This window comes from Pimephales promelas, chromosome 5 (genome assembly GCF_988280905.1).
Source record: "Pimephales promelas chromosome 5, fPimPro1.hap1.1, whole genome shotgun sequence".
Lineage (NCBI taxonomy): Eukaryota > Metazoa > Chordata > Actinopteri > Cypriniformes > Leuciscidae > Pimephales > Pimephales promelas.
The window spans coordinates 26,492,926-26,513,283 of record NC_142773.1 but is presented as its reverse complement, the minus strand read 5'-3'; the positions used below and the strand labels follow the sequence as shown (position 1 = coordinate 26,513,283).

Here is a 20,358-nt window from a genome sequence, read left to right as displayed (position 1 = left end):
AGGGGTGTATTAAGTTGCAAAAGCTTTGAGCACTATGTACATTACTGTTAAAATGTTTGGGGTCAGTCATTTTAGATTTTTTTTTCAATATGAATGGATTAAATTAATCATAAGTGACGGTAAAGAATTTTGCATAGTTCCAAAAAATATATATATTTCAAATAAATTCTCTTCTATTCATCAAATCTTTGGCAACCACTTTAAAAATGTATAATAATATGACATTTCTCAAACACCAAATCACCATATTAGAAAGATTTCTAAAAGATCACATGGCACTAAAGACTGAATACAAAAATTTTTTCAACCCCAAACTTTTGAATGGCAATATACGTTTTACTTTATCTAAATTTAAAATCAATATAACAATCTCGCGAATAGACGTCTGAAGTCTGATTGATTTAAGCAAATAATGTAATTCATGTTCATTTAAAAAAAAAAGAATTTCCCCACTATTCCCCAATATGGAGTAATCTCCATATTACTCTTACAGTCAGTTGTGATAAGAATCATGGAAAATTCATTGACTTTTCGTTTCAAAAAATGTTCCCAGAAGTATCTGCAATGTATGACATTTTAATTTCAGAAACATAATTTAGCTATTTATTTAATTTATTTAGTTTATTAGAAGGTCTACATTTTCAAATACGTTTACATTTCACCATTCAAAGAAAGCAAATAATGTTACTTTTGTTAAACATCCGGTCTGGGTTTGATTTAAAAACTAAATTTCCCATTAAGAGGCTTTTTCTGCATCATATTCTCACAAACAGTCAGAATCACTTACCCTTCTTCAATAGTGACTCCATTCATGATGATGGAGTTGATGATCTTCACCTTCTCCTTGATCGTGGTTGATGTGCCAACATTTGAACGCTTAATTGATGTCTTGTCTAATATCTGACAAGATGGCCCAATAATGCTGTCACTTCCAACCTAATAAAAGAGATAGCATAACTTTATTTTAGGAGAAATCTATGGAGTGCAACAGCCTGGTTCTAGAAGTAAAAACTCATTCATTTTCTCCATTGGAAAATTGCTAACAATATCTCATAAACCTTTAAAGACAGACCTACTGTGAGATACAAGGTTGATATTCCATTGGATTTGTAGAAAATTGCCAGCCAGCATTATTTTAGCTTATTTTTTTTAAAATAATACCACAATTCCTGGTGGAAAAACTACATAAAATAAAACAAGCACCAAAAAAGTAATTTAGCTCCACCCACTTCCACAATTGGCCTCTATGTAAGCACTGTGAATGACTAAAACCAAGATCTTTCTATGCTCTCAACATACTGTGTGTGTGTGTATATATATATATGTATTTTATTAAGTATAAGTATTTATTAGGGATGAGTCACGTTTTTTGAACATTTGATTAGTTGATTTTATTATAGAATATGTAATATATATAGTGCGATTATTATTGTTTTTTTAATATTCTATTCAGAATGCGAGTCTGATCCTGCTTCATAGGGATTTGATTATGAGGCGTGTCTTAATCGAACCAGGAAAAAAACAACAACTCTGCACTCAATTGGATGGACCTAGAACCAATCAGAGCAACGATTTCTTCTAAAACAGACGCGATAGAGGAATCAATACATCTCAATTTTCTCCAATCTCGCGAATAGACTTCCAATCTCGCGAATAGACATATACATGCATGTGTGCGTGCATATGAGGGAGGGTTGCACTTTATTACAATAGCAGAATGTGACTTTTATAGATTTTAATAAGGCATATCAAAAAATGCATTTTCAATTCTACTGTACACAGCCAAAATATTAGTGACGTGCCTATGGGACTCACCAAAGAGCGTTCTGTGACCACAGCAGATGGATGGATTGAAGGGTCCTCAAATAGTTTTGGAACCTAAGGGATGATGGAAACCATCCCACAATTTAATGCAGCCATTACAGCTGAACCAGTGTCTCAAACAACTGTTTTTTTAACTATGGACAAATAATCTTATTTACAGATTTATTAAAAAACGGTGTCATTAAAAACAGTTCTTTCAGCTTGTACTCACCACACGATTGGCTTCTATGTAAGCTGCAAGCGTGTTGACACGGTAACACATGCCCTCCTCCATGATATGAACGTAGCAGCGTAGCTTTCCGCCATGGTAGGCCTCGCTCATGTCTCCACGGTGATCGTTCCAACACGACCTCTCTCGGGCAAGTTGGAGCAGCGGCTCATCTTTACTGGTGCTGAGGAGCTCTGTGAAGACGTGTATGAGTTTGTGAAAGGTCACCGTATATTTTGTATACTTAACAGTCGCATAAAAAAGGGTTGACAAATGTGAATTGTGAGTCATTACAAGAGGAAGCTTACCCAAATTGTTGTGAGCATCTTGTCGTTTTTGATTCTTCTCTGAATCCTCTGTGGCATTTGGAGAGTTTAAAGACTTGGAGAACTGCTTACGCACCAAATACGGCACTAATTCTCCTCTGATTGAAGTCACAGACCTGTAAACCAAAAAAAAGCATATAGAAAAACATTTTTGGAGATTTGTTTGCTATTATTCAATCATTTTGATTAATCATTTAACTGATTTAAAGACATTACTGTGGCAGAAGAGTAAAGCACTGAATAGACATTATTACAAAAGGTGGCTTAAGAAGTCACTATCATTTAAAAATTTGGGGCTGATAAGATTTTTTTTTAAAAAGAAGCATCTTTTATTTGATCATAAATACAGTAAAAACTTGTGTTTTTTTACAATATTTACAATGGAATTTAAAATAACTGCGTTCAATTTTAATATACATTAAAAAAAAAATTATTCTGTGATGCCAAAGCTGAATTTTCAGTATCATTACATGAATGGTTACTCCAGTCTTCAGAAATCATTCTGATATGATGATTTAGTGCACAAGAAACATTTGTTATCAACGTTGAAAATGGTTGTGTTGCTTAATATTTTTGTGAAAACTGATGCAATTTTTCAAATGATTTGAGGAAGTTTAGAAAGAACTGCAAAGTATTAATTTCTTTAAAAAATATATAATTATTGACTCTTACTGACCCCAAACTATTGAATCGCAGTCTATGGCAATAGAAGACAAAGTATGCTTTGCATGAAGCTAAAAGCTGAGTTGTTCCAATGAAAAGAAATTTGGATGATTTATTTAATAAATTAATTATTTTTAAAATTAATTCTAAAATAATAATTTCTTTCTTATTTATTTATTTATTAATATTAATGAATGTGATAAACAATGCTTAAGTCCAAAATTCCTCAATTAAAACCCCATTCACAGACCATGCAAAAGAGGAATGTTCTTATTTTAATGAACAATTGAATTTATGGTCTCCTCTCCTGAAGGTATAAAGAGTTGAATCATGGTTGTAAAAAAAAAAAAAAAAAAAATCATGTATGCTTGAGGAGCAATTCAAAATCTCCACCACCTCCTTAAACCAGTCTCTCTCTTTCCCTCTCTCTCTTTATTTTCTTTTAGGCAAGATTAGAATTTCCATCTGAATGCAGAGAGAGAAACAACAGTTACTATGTCCATTTTTTCCTTTAGTACTCCATGGCACTGCAGGCTCAAGGGCGACAGAGAGAGAGAGCGAGACGGAGGGAGGGAGGGATGGATGGGGGGAAAAAAGAATGTGAACGAGAGAGAGAAAAGGCAGCATAAAAAAGTCAAACTACTTTGATGAGGGAAAGTGAGGAGAGGAGGGGGGGCAGATTAGATGAAATGATATTTATATCAGGGGGAGAGCGAATTAAAATGTCAAAGCGGAGAGAAGCCTCACGCTTTTCTCAAGTATGTGAGCGGGAGAGGACCTAAGAGAGGCCATGCACAGCACCACTTTACAGCAGGCTGCCCGGCCTCACAATGTCAGTTACAGGAGCACAAAGGGGACTGGAGGGGCAGGGGAATGGAGGGCTATTGGAGAGGATGAATGGAGAGCTATGGGAGCAATGGAGGGGTGGACTGTTGAGGACACAGGGACACTCTCTAAGATTAGAGACACAGCGGAACGACTAGATGAAGAGAAGACTGGTTATGTGAAAGTGGTGCTGATAAGATGCTTGCCATGAAGCGTAAGGGGCAATTTTTGATTTTCAATTTAGGCTTTTACAATAAAAACAAACTGAAATGAAAGTGATTAATTATAGTGAAGAAAATAAATAAAAAAAATACATATTCCATATTTTACTTATTATGTTTATTTGTTCATTAATTACACCAAAAACTGGCACACCTTCAAAATTGCTCTTTGCATTTCAACTGCTTAAAAGTCCTGCAGTACAATTGAACCCCTATTTTAATGACCTAAGTCCACCCTGACATCAGTTAATAATATGGTAAAGCCAGATTTAACAGATGGTAATGTGTCAGATTAAAAATTCAGAGAAGGTGCTTTCAGGAAAAAAACTGCACATTTTGATGCAACACAATTAGATGAATTAAACTATCATAACAATTTGAGTGAAAAGTTCAATGGAAAAATGAACGTGATTTTGATAATATTCCTTTTGCTTTAATGACCGCACCATTCAGTACTACTTCTGTGACACGAAACAAGCTGTGAAACTCGGAAATCCCAACTTACTTGTTGTGTACTAAGAAATCGACCACAGATCTCTTCAGGCAGTACAGGTGAGCATCTAGAAGGCCGGTCTTGATGAGCATTCTGGGATGCCTGAAAGAGTGATATAAAAAAGAGAGCGTCAGAGAAAGGAAGGGTAGTGAAGCTAAGCATCTTGGGTGCAAGTAAAAAATAATTACAGTAAATGTGAGGAAGGAGGCTGCGGCTCCACCAGAATAACACGCAGGGTAAACGTGGAAAGTGCTTGATGGTGAAACAAAGCAAATATATAACAGCTCTGACAAAAAAACATTGCAAGGCACCCTGCTAACCTTGTTTCCTCAGATGTTTTATAATTAGACTATATAGCTTGCCTTTATGTCCCATGCAGCCTTTCATTTTCCTGTCTCATTCCCAACCTAATTGGTCTCTTTGAGGCACTGTAAGAGAACTATAATGACCCCCAAAATAGGAATAACAAGTGAAAGACAAGTGAAGTGACATGAGAGAGAAGAAATTATGAAGTACCTCTATAAAATCTCAGACAATAATAATAATAATAAAAAAAATATTATGGCAACTCTAGCCAAATTAAGTTTGCTTCCACAGCTTGTAAGTAGTGAGATGTCAGGAGCACTGACGGACCCCCCAGACTGTTTTATAGCCTGCCATTGACATGAAAATGCTCCCGGAGCCCCTCCACAGTGACACAAGAGGCCCACAAAATGGCTGCCCCGGGGCAAGAGCGATTCACATGGAGAAAGAGTCCAGAACATCCTGACGGACAACATGAAGTGTTACTAAAGGTAAAGCAGACTAGACAACAATGCAAGTTAAGCTGTGAAGGACTTTCATGTCACAAACACAAACTCCTATCTAGAGAGAATAGTTTGTACTTCAAGATTACTCAGTCAAGGTTTTGCTCAATGGCCTTAATTCATGATGATTCAAGTGTATCAATGGACAATGCAAAGCACGAACAGCTAGGTTCAAAAGAGACTTAAAAATCAGAAATGTAATATCTAAATTGAACCTGGAAATAAAAAGCTCACCATTTCAAAAAAGGGGGTCAAATGCAAATGCAGGCTATACTAAGAAATTATGAAATTCAATAAACTTTCAACTTTTAAATCTTTGGAATTAATATTTTAATTCCATTCAATTTTGCTAATATGTTGAACATAAGTTAATTTTATAAGTAAAAAAAAAGTAAAAAAAGGAAGAAATACAGTTGATTAATCTTTTCACAAGAATTGTTACACTGTAATATAAATGTCTAAAAATTAAAAAGTAAATTAATAAACAAATGCTTTTAGAAGATTTTTATATATGTATATTTTTGTCTAATGGACAAAAAAAAATCATTCTATACCCAGTATATACACTCATCCAAAGGATTATTAGGAACACCATACAAATACTGTGTTTGACCCCCTTTCGCCTTCAGAACTGCCTTAATTCTACATGCCATTGATTCAACAAGGTGCTGAAAGCATTCTTTAGAAATGTTGGCTCATATTGATAGGATAGGATCTTGCATTTGATGGAGATTTGTGGGATGCACATCCAGAGCATGAAGCTCCCATTCCACCACATCTCAAAGATGCTCTATTGGAACATTTTAGTACAGTGGTCAAAATCATGGAAAATCAGATTGTGAAATACTCAGACCGGCCTGTCTGACAGCAACAACCATGCCACGCTCAAAATTGCCTAAATCACCTTTCTTTCCCATTCTGACATTCAGTTTGGAGTTTAAACTTAAAGGAGTAGTTCACTTTAAAAAAAACTTTTGCTGATAATTTACTCACCCCCATGTCATCCAAGATGTCCATGTCTTTCTTCAGTCAAAAAGAAATGAAGTTTTTTGATGAAAACATTCCAGGATTTTTGGGGTACCAAACGGTTCAAGGTCCAAATGACAGTTTCATTGCAGCTTCAAAGGGCTTTACCCAATGAACCCTTGGTACCCAATGAAGTCCATTATATGGAGAAAAATATTGGAATGTTTTCATCAAAAAACTTGGACATCTTGGATGACATGGGGGTGAGTAAATTATCAGCAAAAGTTTTTTCTTTTTTTTTTTTTTTTAAAGTGAACTAATCCTTTAAAACTAATAAATATTTATATATATATATATATATATATATATATATATATATATATATATATAAGAAATTTAAAATTGATCACAGGTGACCGTGAAGTTATTGATTTATAATGTTACAAAAGCTATCTATTATTTCTGATAAATTGTTGTTTTTTTATTAAACTTTCTACTCAAAGAATCCTGAGAAAGAATTGTACACAGCTGTTTTTAACATTGATAATTATAATAAATGTTTCTTGAGCAGCAAATCAGCATATTAGAATGATTTCTGAAAAAAAAAAGAGGATCATGTGACACTAAAGAATGAAGCAATTCAGCTTTGCCATCACAGGAATAAATTCCATTTTAAAATAGTCAAATAGAAAACAGTTATTTAAAATTGTAAAAAAAAAAAATTCACATTATTACTGTTTCTGCTGCATTTTCGATCAAATAAATGCAGCCTTGGTGAGCAGAAGAGAACTCTTAATAAAAGAAAAGAAAGAATTAAAATAAACAAATTAAAACAAATGCAAAAGAGAAGAATTATCCCTTGTGGTCACACACTTTCAAACTCCACTCCCACCCTACCAGATACACTGTGCTGCACCACATGCAGGCTTTATGCCGGGCAACCTGCTGTAAACACAGAACAGGAGGACCCTCCCACCCCCCATGACATTTACGAAGCGAGAACGTAAGAGAACCATCTCGTCTCAAGAGCTTTACTGTTTCCCTCCAGCGGATGACACACTGAGAGCCTGAAACGCTGCAGTGTTTACTCACCCAAATCTCAAAAACAGACTCGCCATGTGTAAATCAGAGCGTGTATGCGTGTGGATACATTCGAAATAAATTATGATGACACTAAGTCGTTCCATTAGCCAGCAGTGGCTGGATTCCTGAAAAGCAGGAAAAGTGCGTGTGGAGACTGAGGAACATTCAGATGTTTTCGGCTTATCGGCTACATATGGTACCAATGTGCTAGGCTAGGCTCACACACACAGACAGCAGGGAGAGATCCAAAGGAGGCGAGGAATGAACAAAGGCATGACACGCTGATTTATGGGAACACCCAACATGTGACATCATGGTCTGGCACCTGCGGGCAGGAGAATGAGTGAATCAGACAGAATGATGGGCCGAATGAAGGAATGATGAGTAACGGGTACAGATCCTTGTGGTTTTGAATGAGGAATGAGTGTTAAAGAGAGAGGAATAGAGGGTCAGGAAGAAGACAAGACTGCCAAATGACGAGCAACAGGTGCTGTTTATGGAGTGCAGACAATTTAAGGCTCACAATGCAAAACAACTAGGAATAACTTTTCAATCAAACTGCTCACTTCATGATATTCAGAACCAAAGATACAGCACAAGGCCTTCAATGAAATTCTATGGCAGTGTTTCTCAACCAGGGGGCCGGGGCACACTAGGAGGCCTCGGGATTATTTTAAAGAATTAATATATACAGTATATATATATATATATATATATATATATATATATATATATATATATATATATATTATTAATATAGTACAAATATCCAACTCTAAATTAAAATGATAAAAATAAGTGCATAAAATGAAGATGTATACCGAAACCACATTTCTTTTTCATTTCCCACAATAACTACTTTTCTGAAATATATAACTTCTCGAATCACAAAATCATGGCCATGATTTTGTGATTCGAGAAGTTATATATTCATGTGTTATTAATTCATGAGGTTAATTTAATATATTAAATTTTAATATATTAAATTAACCACATGAATTAATTCAATAAATACTTATTTAACAGTTATCAATTGCAGCAGAAATATCAGAAATGTTTTGGTGTAGGGTGACCACCCGTCCCGCTTTGCGTTGTACTGCACAGCATTTGCACCCCTTGTCTTGCACGTCGCATATTGAGAAATGTCCCGCATTTTCATCAGTCTATTGGTTTTTAATTATCATTTTAAGAAAACGTGCTTGCATTCTTTTGCCTTTTTAAGAAAGCATTTTATTTATTATTTTTGCAGCGTAGTTTCACCTATACTTAACAGCAGTTTGTCATAAGTACAAATACAACCATTTTTTTTTTTTACAAATAAATCTGTATTTTATATACTGGCCAATGGTTGAAAATAAAGGAATATACACGGTCACTAGTAGGTTGTGACGGCTATCAATCAAAATGTGGACCGGTGATTCGTTCCATGTGTTCCCTGTCAGAAAACAAATGGATTATAAGTAGATTGAAATTTTAATTTAACAGAATTTATCTGTTGTTGTTTGCCCTGTTGCCTGCTGTGGTTGTTTTAATTAGCATCCTTTCTAAAAATATGAACGTTTTTGGTTTTGGTTCTTTACTCTATTGTTAATATAGAAGTCTGTCTAATTTCATGTTGTTTTATATTTTATTTGTTCAGTTTGTTGGATTTTAGTTGGACTTGGTCAGAACTGTTTCTAAAATAGTTGTCTGTATGATGCCTGCTGCCTTTGGGCTGAATGAAGTTTAATTTAAATGACATGTAAAATAAAGATTTTTTTTTTTCTGGAAGGGACTAAAGAACAAAGAATTTTTGTCAGCTGAAAGGCAGAATACAAATGTTTTTATAAAGTTAGATATACATTATATAACAGTTTCAGGGTATGTTTTAGTGTTGTCCCACATTGTCCCACACAAACTTATAATCGTCCCACATTTGGTTTGTTTGATGGTGGTCACCCTATTTTGGTGTGTATGAAAGAGGAGCTTCAAATATTGTGTTCTACAAAGAGGACTACTGGTCTATCGCACTGCTGACTGTGTGACTAATAGACAAAAACTAATTTGCTTCATTGTAATCTTGAAGGAATTGTCATGAAATGTCATAAAGCGGAATCGTCCACTAATGGTAAAAGTCTGCTCTAAAACCAAACGTTAGACACAGTTTCCATCAATAAATATTTTTTTCTTGCTGTCTGCTTGACAAGGATGACAAAAACCTGAGAAAGGCCTCCAGGGTTGTGAGTGACTCACACTATTAGTTTTAATGGCTTACTACTTACTATAAAGCCCAGCACAAAAATCTGCGTTACAGCACAGTGAGGTCATACGTTACACGGTGTGCCGTCGATGGACCCTGAGCAAATTTATCCAGACCTAGGTAAACGGAAGACCTTTGTTCTGTGATCACTCGTCTGAATCGGCAGGTTAAATAACTAACAGACTAACATTGGAGGAGAAAGACAACAGCTGAGTCTGGATTTGACAGGTTGGTAAATCTTAGCACAGGACATATGGCTCACACCTTACTCTCAAACATCCTCAGCCAGTCTGGAAAGTGTAATGTTTGAGCGTGTTTAGGAGGGAGAGCTGGATTGCGCACAATGTTAAACACTATTAAACACTCGCAGCTTTAACAAAGCAAAAGGAGCAGCAATGTTAACATGCCTTTTTAGTGAGCTGTCCGAGGAAGTTTACTGCTTCTTTCTGGCTGCCAGACTAAGATTCATACATGTTTCCTGTCTGATCTATTATTTCTAGATTTTTGACAATTAAAAAGTTTAAATCTAGTGGGCTACAGCAAGTTAGTGCTAGAAAACAGGGAACCAAGAGTTGTGACCGCTATGAGTGTGTCCTGTGAGCATCTAATACATTGTTACCACAATTGTTCAAATACATGAGAAAGTCTATGTATATATGTGGCACTTAATATAATCTGATCAGATCATAATGGGATGGGCCCTGGGGCACAACAGTCCAGTGTTGTTATTGAAAACTAAAAATAATTCTAAAACAACTTAAAATGACTTAAAATAGCATGAAATAAAAATAGTATAATTCAAAAGTATAATATCATTTTTACTTTAGCCAAAATATTGCCTTGGTAACTAACTAAACAGTTGATCAATAAATTAATTCATTGATTAATACTAAACAACACTGTAATTGTCTCAGAGAATAAGCACCGGTAAACAATATGAGGTTGAAAATAAATCAAGATGTACGAGATCGGAATCTGTAAAAATCAATTCTAGTATCAACTAATGTCACATGTGTAACAGTTTCACTCTGTTTTGCTACTAGACCACATAAAGATGGAGAAACCGATACCCAAAATGTTTTTTTCCCCTCACATTTCTTCAATCCTAGAAACACAAAAGGACTACCACTAATACCCCTTTTCCACCAAAAAAAGAACTGATTCGGAACTGGTGCTGGTTCAAAGTTGGTTCGGAGTTGGAGTTCAACTTGCGAACCACTTCAGAACCTATTTGTTTTTCCACTGACTAGAGCGCCCAGGGAACGACGTTGTTACGTCACTGTGTACGTCGCCATACGTCTTAGCTAGAAACGCTTGCAAATACAACATTACTTTCGGATTATCTCTAACTCGTATACCAAGAAAGCTTTAAAAACAATTGAAATATGCAAGTCTTTTAATCTTTTCGTTTGATATGTAATTTTTTATGATAAGTTATGTACCCCTGCAATTGTGTCTTTTTTTCTTTCTATTTATTCGTTCTATATCGTGACTTTTCTTCTTTGCTTATAATGTCTTCAATAAAAAAATTACAAAAATAGAAACACTTGCGTTAACTTCAAGCATAACAATTACAAAGGCGGACTCCATCGTGTTTCTGCAAATGTTTCTCTTGGCTTTGCGATCCTTTATCATGGTCAGAAAAGATGTTTAGGACACATCTAAACCAGCCCTCGACGTAAGCATGACGTGGTAAAAGAACAGTTCTAGTCCAGCAAAGAGTTGGTTCCCGCTTTGTAACCAATTCTCCTGGCCGAGAACCAGTTCTTTGGCAGTCGAAACACAAAGAACTGGTTTGCGCGCAGGCACCGGCTCCGAACCGGCTCTCAAAAAAATGCTTTGGTGGAAAAGGGGCTTAAGATGTACTTCAACACCGTTGCTGTCTCATATGGCTGTTGCTGTCTCTTATGAAGATGTAATGCTAGAAATCTATCGGTCATTGCAGAGTTGCCAACTCCCATGCATTTGGCAAGAGACACATGCTTTTTGGCTCATGCTCTCACACGGGACCTGCTTGGTCTAACACATAACTTACATCACAATTATGTGCATATTTCACTCTTGCAACAGTTTTGCATCAATCTAGTTTATCCAATCATTCACATAATGCTTCTCATTAACTTACTACAATTACATGATTAAAAAAAGTACATTCAACACATAATCATCTTTTGCCTAAAATGCTATTAACAGCAACTACGCTAAAACTTCTCTTTTTGCTTCCCTGTTTCTACCTCAGGATGGGAGTCCTAAAGATTGCACCAGCTCCAGTTCAATCCAGCCAGGCAACCAAATTTGGCAACCCCGGTCACCATCACATCGTTAACCAAACTTCCGAGATACTTCCACCAATGTAGAAGTAAAAAATTAAGGGGATAGTTCATCCTATGATGAAAAAATGCATTTACTCTCGCTATGTTTTTCAAACCTGAAACATATAAATATAATTTGTAATTTTTGTGTTTCCACAGAAGAAAGAAAGTCATATTATTTTGTGTGAACTCTTCCTTTAAGCAATAATGATACAGAGAAGGCCGTGTTTTTACAGGTCTTATAGATAAAAAGGACTGCCTTAACACATGTGGACTGCATATATAAGCTTTGCTGTGCCTGTATAAACACACATGCAGACAATGGCAAGGCTCAGAGACAACACAGACAAACAGTCTCTGAAGTAATGTTAAACATTAGCAGACATCTCTCAACCGGTACTGAGAAAGTCAGTGTCCTTGAGAGGGGACAAAAAGAAATGGCCAGGTCATATTCCACTTCCAGGTCATATTCCACTAGCCTGGCTGCGCCCTCCTACGCACTTCCGCTCAATTTCATTGTGGAAATGAAATGAACCAGGGTCTGGTTGAACCAGGAGAATTTTCCACAGGACACTTTTTAAATCCTGGCAATTATCAAAACGTAATATCAAATATTACGTAGCGTCAGATCAGGCAGAGTGTTTAGTCTCCCTCTCAGCGTACAGCATGCTAACAGCTGCTGCAACCCTTCTATTTACTAGATAAGGTTTACAGGGGCAACGACTCCCCAAATGAGCTCCCAACACAGAGCCCAACAGTTCTCTTATTCCCAGAACCCTGATCACCCCCCCCACAACCTGGAACGGCAAAGTGCTGAAAATCTGATGAGCCTTGCCAATATCAGCTCTTAAACACTGAAATGACAGCATCAGATAACATTAAAACATTAAAAAGGCGGGGAGGAAAGATGGGATTTATTTGGGTATAAAAAATATACCCGTTTTTTCTCATCATAGCAGCTACACCATTGCACTTTGAAAAAGACATCTCCTTGCAGCAGATCTTCATTTGTGCACAATTCCTGGTGCTGTTTTGACTCTTTTACACATTTTATAAACTTCATCTTTATGAATCTGGGAAAAAATAGATAGCTCTAAAACCTCAGACACAAAGAAAATCCAAAGAAAAGAGAAACCGTGAAAGAATCAGGACAGAAATGCAGTGTTGGGTCGGAAAGGAAAGACGGATTGGATCAACAGTTAAGAAAGGATGCCGTCTGCTAAAGCAGGGTTGACAGGCAGCACTTATGACAGCCCGGTGTGGAGGAGGAACCAGTTTTATTAGCCAGCAGCAAAAACAGCAGGTCATCGCCCCGTTAGGCCGCTTGAGGAAGCGGCACCTCTATGAGGGTGGCAGTTTTAAATAGTGTCTAGACAGACTAAGTCAATTTTCAGCATGAAACGTAAACCCAACCACACAACAAAATGCCCCAACACATTTACAGTCTAAAGTTTTGTGCATTAATGGCAATTTCTTACTAGAAGGCTAGATCTCAATATATCAAATTGCTCTGATTATGAAAAATTGTATAATAAAAAACAAAATAAAAATCAGGATACTCCAATGGATTGGCCTATAATCACATTCTATGACTCGATCAGAAGTCACTAATTTTGGCTGATCTTTCGGACCAATCCCAATGCGTTTAACTCCACTTTTAGACATACTCTCACAAACATCCCAAAATAATTCCCCTCAGGGGAATCTCATGGGTATAATTCAAACTACATCAAATAGCAAGATACATTTATTTTGAGTATGATATTGGAGTTATTTTGACATTTAACTTGTAGCTATACCTTAAGCTGACTGTTTTCACACAGTATTATTTCCTTCATTTTTTTTCTTTCAAACAGCTCAAGCATAGATAAGGGCTTTAGAATGCTGCATAAAAGAAATTAATAATGAAAAAAAATGTATAAATCAGCTCCATAGCGAATTGCAAGTTATCAAGAGCTTAAGGCATTTCATTTCAACCCATAAAAGTAAGTAAGTAAGTAAAAGTTTATTTATATAGCACCTTTCACAGGTATAGGGCACAACAAAAACAATTAATATCATAAAATACACACAATAAAAAAAAAAATACCCCATAGCAAGGTATCCGCCAGAAGTGGGCACTCGTGCAACGCAAGCAATGACGTACATTTGAGTGAACGAGATGGAGGGAGGGGCATACAAAAGTGGACTTAAAAGCAGCTCTGAAGTGATGTTGACACTTACTTGCGCATGATGGACTTCCGGAGAACAAGGCCTTCTTCCAAGTCTGCCTCATTGGCCATGAACAGAAGCCGTTTCCCTGTGACGTCCACACCCACAAAGTCCCTCTGTTCTCCTGCCACACAGCACAATTACAATCTGTCATAGCCATAGCAAGCTCGTAAAGTACTACTGCGAGATATAGTATAGTCAAACTGTATTTTGGCTTAAGACACATGGCCAGTCAACAACCCGAAAGATCTGCAGGAATGCAAAATTATACAGGCCATTGGGATGCATATTCAGTTTATATTAGTGAAAGAGGAAACGGTCAATAAATAGTAGTTTGGAAACGGTGCAACAACAGCACTCGTTCAAAACCACACCATCTTTTTCCTTGTCAATCACATGTGTATGAGTGATAGTACCTCCTTTCTTCTTGCCCTTTTGGCCAGGGACAGTCTCTGTGAATTCATGGACTTTGCTCATGAGCATCGACAGGGTTGCGTTGTGTGCACGAAAGAGGTCTACAACCTCATGCAGGGCAACATCCGTTATCAAATCACAGCTCACCACCAAGATGTCTGTCTGTGGGAGAGAAAAGGAGACAAATCCTATTTAAACCAGAATAAAGACAGAACAATCCAAATTTTCCACCCACAATTTGATTTTAATGTCCACTGGAAGGACGTTATGTTCTCTACACATAATTACAATGATTACATTCAGGGATTTAAATGATCAGTTGGGTTTAAATACTTGAATAAAAATGTTCTTTTGTGGCAATGGACAATTTTTTCCAATTATTTGCTACGGACACTCAGCATAAAAGAGTTCAATATACTATACAAACATACTTGATCACAACATAAAGCTCCGACACCAGGTCAATTCAGCCCAAACTGATCATTCATTAATTGTCATGACATGACCACCAACATTTATATTAATAGCAATTTCATCTTCAGAACCAGATTAAAAGTTAAATGGCCAAATGAATAATGCCAGTACAGCGATTAGTCGATCAAACCAGAGGCCATTTACATACAGGAGTCTTAAAACTACAGTAATTAATTAAATACCAGTGTACTTTTACAGAAAATAATACATACACACATAATAAAAATAAGAATTAAACGATATAGCATGGTCAAAGAATTCAGAAAAGTGGCAGTGATCCTGGAGCACAACTTGTGCTGCGATGTTAAAATTAGCTTAGCAAGGTTATTTTTATAGCCGGTTTGGGTCGGTTTTCATCTAAATAGACATTTTAGGTTCATCTTGCCATGGTTTTGGTCAATAATTCAAGGTCAACTTGTCATGCTATTTCATGCTATTTCAAGTTTAGACTACTTAAATGTTATGTTGTTCTCTTAAAACTGGATGATACATTATGACAACAACCAGGTTTTCACATATTTTAAAAGAAAAAGAAGTTCTTGCCAATGCAAAACACTGTCACAATGCTTCAGACCAAAAGATATTTCCATGGACTAAAGCAGCCAACTTCTTCTATAAAGACTCATGGTGATGGTCAGCACAGCAAAAGAAAAGTTTAAAATATGATGTGAGAAAACGAGAGACCAAATCTCTGAAATAAGCACTGTGCTCTGCCTCAGTTTGCGTGTGCACATGTGTGCCTAAGTGTGTGTATGAGTGAGCACAGGCATGGAGGGGAACCTAGTGATAAATCCTGCTCGCCTTTGCCATTGTTTCTGTTTGAGTTGTCTGGTTGCCATCTGGTCTGTCCATCTCAGGCATGTGGATAAATAAACATGGTAGCGGCAGTGGAGAACAGCCCGTTAAAGCGTGCCTGGCTCAGGGAGAGCTGCATGCCTCATTGGGGAGGCCCAGGGAGAGGCCCTGCCGTGACGCTCCGCTCCGATACAGTTCCGGTTCTCTTGTTCTGGCCCTAGGGCAGAAGGCCCAGGAGCCACCGGAGCACACATGCTCAAAAGATAACAGGGTGCACAGCGCTGTCCGTATAGAATGAGCTGACTGTGCTACTGAGGAAGGAGAACAATCCCTTCCCATTGACCACTGCAAACGCAGAATGACTTCAAGCTAATGCACTTTTAAAACCTCACAAATCCACAGCAAAACCAGAGTCACACACATTCTGCACTAATGTGTACATATTCTGCACTAATTTGGAGAGAAAATCTGAGATGCTTCAGACTTCAGCTATTGTAAAACGTATTAGTACTTATGACATTATTCGTCATTCTTTGTTCACAAAAATAGGAAACAATACAATGCAAAACAGAAAAGATGTCCATATCATACTTATTAAAGCACATTCAAAGCAACAGCTGATACATTACTTTTGATCACCCATCTACTTAAATTACTGCATTGTTTGCCAACCGTAAACTGTCAACAGCTAGACTAATGAACTACATAACTTGGCAGAAGAATTGTTTATTATATTTATTTATATTGAGCATATAATACTACTGTTGCCGGCGTTTAATTAAAGTAATCAGACCCAAGGGGCTGTGCTTTTCAGCAACGTCTATCACAGTGCTTCTCAAGCCAGGGTTATTTTAGTATCATCGAGACACTATTATAGATTTTATTAATACACTGAATTGGTTTTTATTTTTTAAATTTTCATTTAATTTTTAGGTACACTATGTAATTTTTTTCTAATAATAATAATAAAAAAAAAATCAATCAAGTCAATGCATCAATTATTCTTCTAAAACATGTTTGCGTCTTACCTTATTTTAAGTGTTTCTGGGTGTCACAATGAGTGAGAAAGGTTGACATGATGGCACGCTACATCTCAAACCTCTGGGAATCATCCATTTAAAAAAAAAAAAAAAACAGTTTGGCAAACAAACAGAGGAGAGTCTGCTGGCAAAAAGATAATTATATAGCGGCTACTCTGTCCTTGCTAAAAGCCGCTGAGCGACTTTCAACATTTTGACTCCAAAGGCCCCTATTGTCCACAACAATTTTCAAAGGCCTCATGATTTTCCAGTTGCTTATATTTTACTGGTTACAAATTTAGCATAAGGATCTTTTTTTAAAGTACTAAAAAGTTTTACTTTCAAAATTGGGCTACCATATATAACCACCTTACCCAAAACCATGGTGTTGTAAATATTGGCTCTGTGAATTTTGTCTGTTGCCAATAAATGACCAAACAAAAACACATTACAGTTGTACCAAACCATCTCATTGTAACTGCTTAATTCTATTACAAAAGAGAGAATTGACCTGTTCTGCATAAGCTTTTTTACATGTTTTTTTTTTTTTTTTTTTTTTTTTTTTTGTATAGAATTTCTGGGTTAATGTGCTTCATTTAGTGATTTCTGAATTAAAGGCTTGTTTAAAAAAAACCTCCCTCCTTATTTTTAGATATTTACAACAAAATGGAAAAACTGTACACACATTGTACACAGTTTTCCCTGTTTCTCAGTTACCAGTTTAATTTCACTGAATTAAAGGGGTAGACCACACACAGAAACAATTCTGTAAATTATTATATGTAAATCATATTCTTTTTGCTAAAGGGGTCAAAACAGACTGGATTCCACTGACATTCATGATATGGAAAAAAAACATGAATGAGGTTACTTAAATGACAACGTTTTTTTTTTTTTTTTTGTGAACTACCTCTTTAAGAATGGTGACTGCTGTGGTTCAAAGTAGCCAATGGGCAGGCAATGTCTGGAATTGTGTACTCCGCTCTGTGTTTCTTTTATTTACTCTGGGACTGAAGGCAAAGCAACCACATAAATGGCTATCGCCAAAACATTCACAATGACTTCAGTCAACCAGGAATGTATGGGATGAAATGCAAAAAAATGCCACCAATGCCAGCCCACCCATCGTAAACCACCCAAGTAAATCGATCTGTCGCTGCAGCTCTAACCACTTAACATTTCATAGCCGGGGTTTCTATTTTTGAGGGGACTCGACAAGTGGCCAAATGCCTGAGGCCTGACAACGCCGTGCCCTCTTGGCCACCGGGAGGGGAGCAGTGTAGGAAGGCTGGATCAGCGGCCTGTCTTAGTCGCAGAGCCTGTGAAGGTCTGGAGTGGGCGTCAGCTGTTGGATCATCTGAGCGCCACTGCTGCTGACGCTGGGCCTTTCAGTAGGCCGTGGTTCTGCACTGCACTGGAGGAGAGGCACAGGGAGGTCAGGCCACCCACAGACACTTCCAGTTCTGCTTGGCTGCCCCCTGGGACAGCCAGGTGAGACCACCCAAGAGGAGAGCAGAGGAAGAGATGGGAAAAAGAGGGTGGAGAGAGGAGGACAGGATAAGAGGGAATAAAAAGGAAGGGAAGGAGAAATTCGACTCACACTCGTCTGCCACTAAAGACACTTGTAGTTAAGCTTACAATTGGCTGTCATGACTGTGTTAAGTTGTATTGAATACAAACGCATTTACATTGCAAATTTCACAGGCAGACAGACAGATAGACAGAAAGTGCTATTCAACACTGAGAACAAAAAAAAAACATTTTGACAAAGTTACTAACTGAAAAAAAAAAACCTATCAAGTCTGTCAAGCTGAGAGCAACTGAGGACATAAGTCTTGGTTTAACTCAGTGGCATTCACAAATATTACTTGTACAAAAAAAAAAAGCAATGCCATTCAGATTTACTTTTTCTAGACCACTTGGTACAAACAAAGATGTATACGTAGTTACGTCCTGGGGACGCATTATATAAAAAGTGTTTTTGATATGCATTTTACTTTGTTAAATTGTTGTTGGTTATGCTCTGTCAGGCCGTTTCTCAATATGCCTTCTTGTCTGTACTTGTGTTCTTGTGGACTTGTAAAACGTCATCAGTCGCGGCCCAAGTACTTTCCCAATACACAAGTTTGCATTTAGACATGAACAGTTAAAAATCCCGGATGTGTTCTTGATACTCCCATCAGTTGATATGCATCGGTTGGTAACTTGTGTGAACGTGACGGCAGAAATATCCCATAATTCATTTCGGCATTCGCGGAAGGAGCGGGAAGCAGAGAGAGGCAGGTCAAAAGTTACCTGAATATTACCGGCGTTTTTTTCCCGCCGTTGCCTAGTGATGTACACAAACAAACAACAGAAGCAGAATTAAAATGAGACGGGTGATGCTTTATTGTTATGAATATACATTACATTGTAGTGTATGTAGAGTAATCCCTTAGGCTTGGGCACTGCAGACGGCGTCTGTGCGGGGGTACTATTGCGCAATACCAGCAAGAACACATCGTCTCAAACTGTCAGCAGCGTTCTGTGTGCTCGTCACCTCGTGAGTTCCCAAGAACACAAGTCCGTTCTTTGCATTCTTGGTTTTGAGAAACGGCCTCAGTCTCCCCCTTACTCTGATTGCTGCCAATTAGGCACACCTGAGGCTCGTAAGGAGAGTTTCAGAGCTAAAGAGCAGAGTGAACACTGCTTGAGGAGGTTCACTTCTTCCCTGCCCCAGACTTGTATGTTGCTGCAACTAAGGGTGCTGTCACACTGGCAGTTTAGTCCGTATGAAAAATCGCTAATGTGAATGCTGTCAAGGGACCCGGGTGCGCACTGGGGTACCGAACTCGAGACTACCTGGAGGTTTTCTATCATGCGCCGTGCACGTTTGCAATGACGTAATATGCTCGCAAACACACCACGGTTCGATAGAATCAAGTTGAGTGTGAGACCAGACCAACACTGCAGGGGGCGCCGGGAACAAACGCGCTCGGGCTCAGACCACAGCAAACGAGCTCAGTGTAAATGCCCCTTAAGTGTGAAACTGGTATGTTGTCCCCGTGTACAGTTGAGCTTGTTTTTGGTGAGACAATCTCTCTTTTTTCCCTTCTTCTTAATAACTTAGTTTGGTAACTAAAAGGTACTGTATATTAACTTTTTGTTTGTTTAGGAAAGCAGAAGGGAGATTGAGTCACTTTTTTCTTTTTATATATTAACACTTGTTTTGGTTAGTCACGAAGTGGAGGGAAGCATATTCTTTGCTTATTCTACTTTATTCTATTTTGAGGGAAGCATTTTCTTTTACCTGTGTAGGTCATTTAGTTTTGCTTCCAATAGTAAGCTTCCTCTTTTGTTTGTTGTTTTGGTCTGACCTCCTCCTGAAGATTGAAAGCTTCCATTTTCTTTGTTTAAATACAAGAAATGATTTTACTTTTTTTATCAAGTGTTGGCCTCACATGTCTGGGGCAGAGGACTGAAGGGAACCCTCCACACTT

General features: G+C 37.4%; 1 protein-coding gene across 1 annotated transcript in view; it reads right to left on the bottom strand.

Annotated features, from left to right (window-relative positions):
* eif2b3 (eukaryotic translation initiation factor 2B subunit gamma) overlaps positions 1-20,358 on the bottom strand; it is a 39,648-nt gene that overhangs the window by 7,979 nt on the left and 11,311 nt on the right. Inside the window, exons 4-10 of the mRNA XM_039654737.2 lie at positions 14,594-14,753; positions 14,190-14,301; positions 4,573-4,662; positions 2,341-2,474; positions 2,036-2,226; positions 1,816-1,878; positions 788-936 (exon numbers count right to left, since the gene is read on the bottom strand). Coding sequence (XP_039510671.1) covers positions 788-936; positions 1,816-1,878; positions 2,036-2,226; positions 2,341-2,474; positions 4,573-4,662; positions 14,190-14,301; positions 14,594-14,753 — 899 coding nt within the window. The remainder of the gene's footprint in view (positions 1-787; positions 937-1,815; positions 1,879-2,035; positions 2,227-2,340; positions 2,475-4,572; positions 4,663-14,189; positions 14,302-14,593; positions 14,754-20,358) is intronic.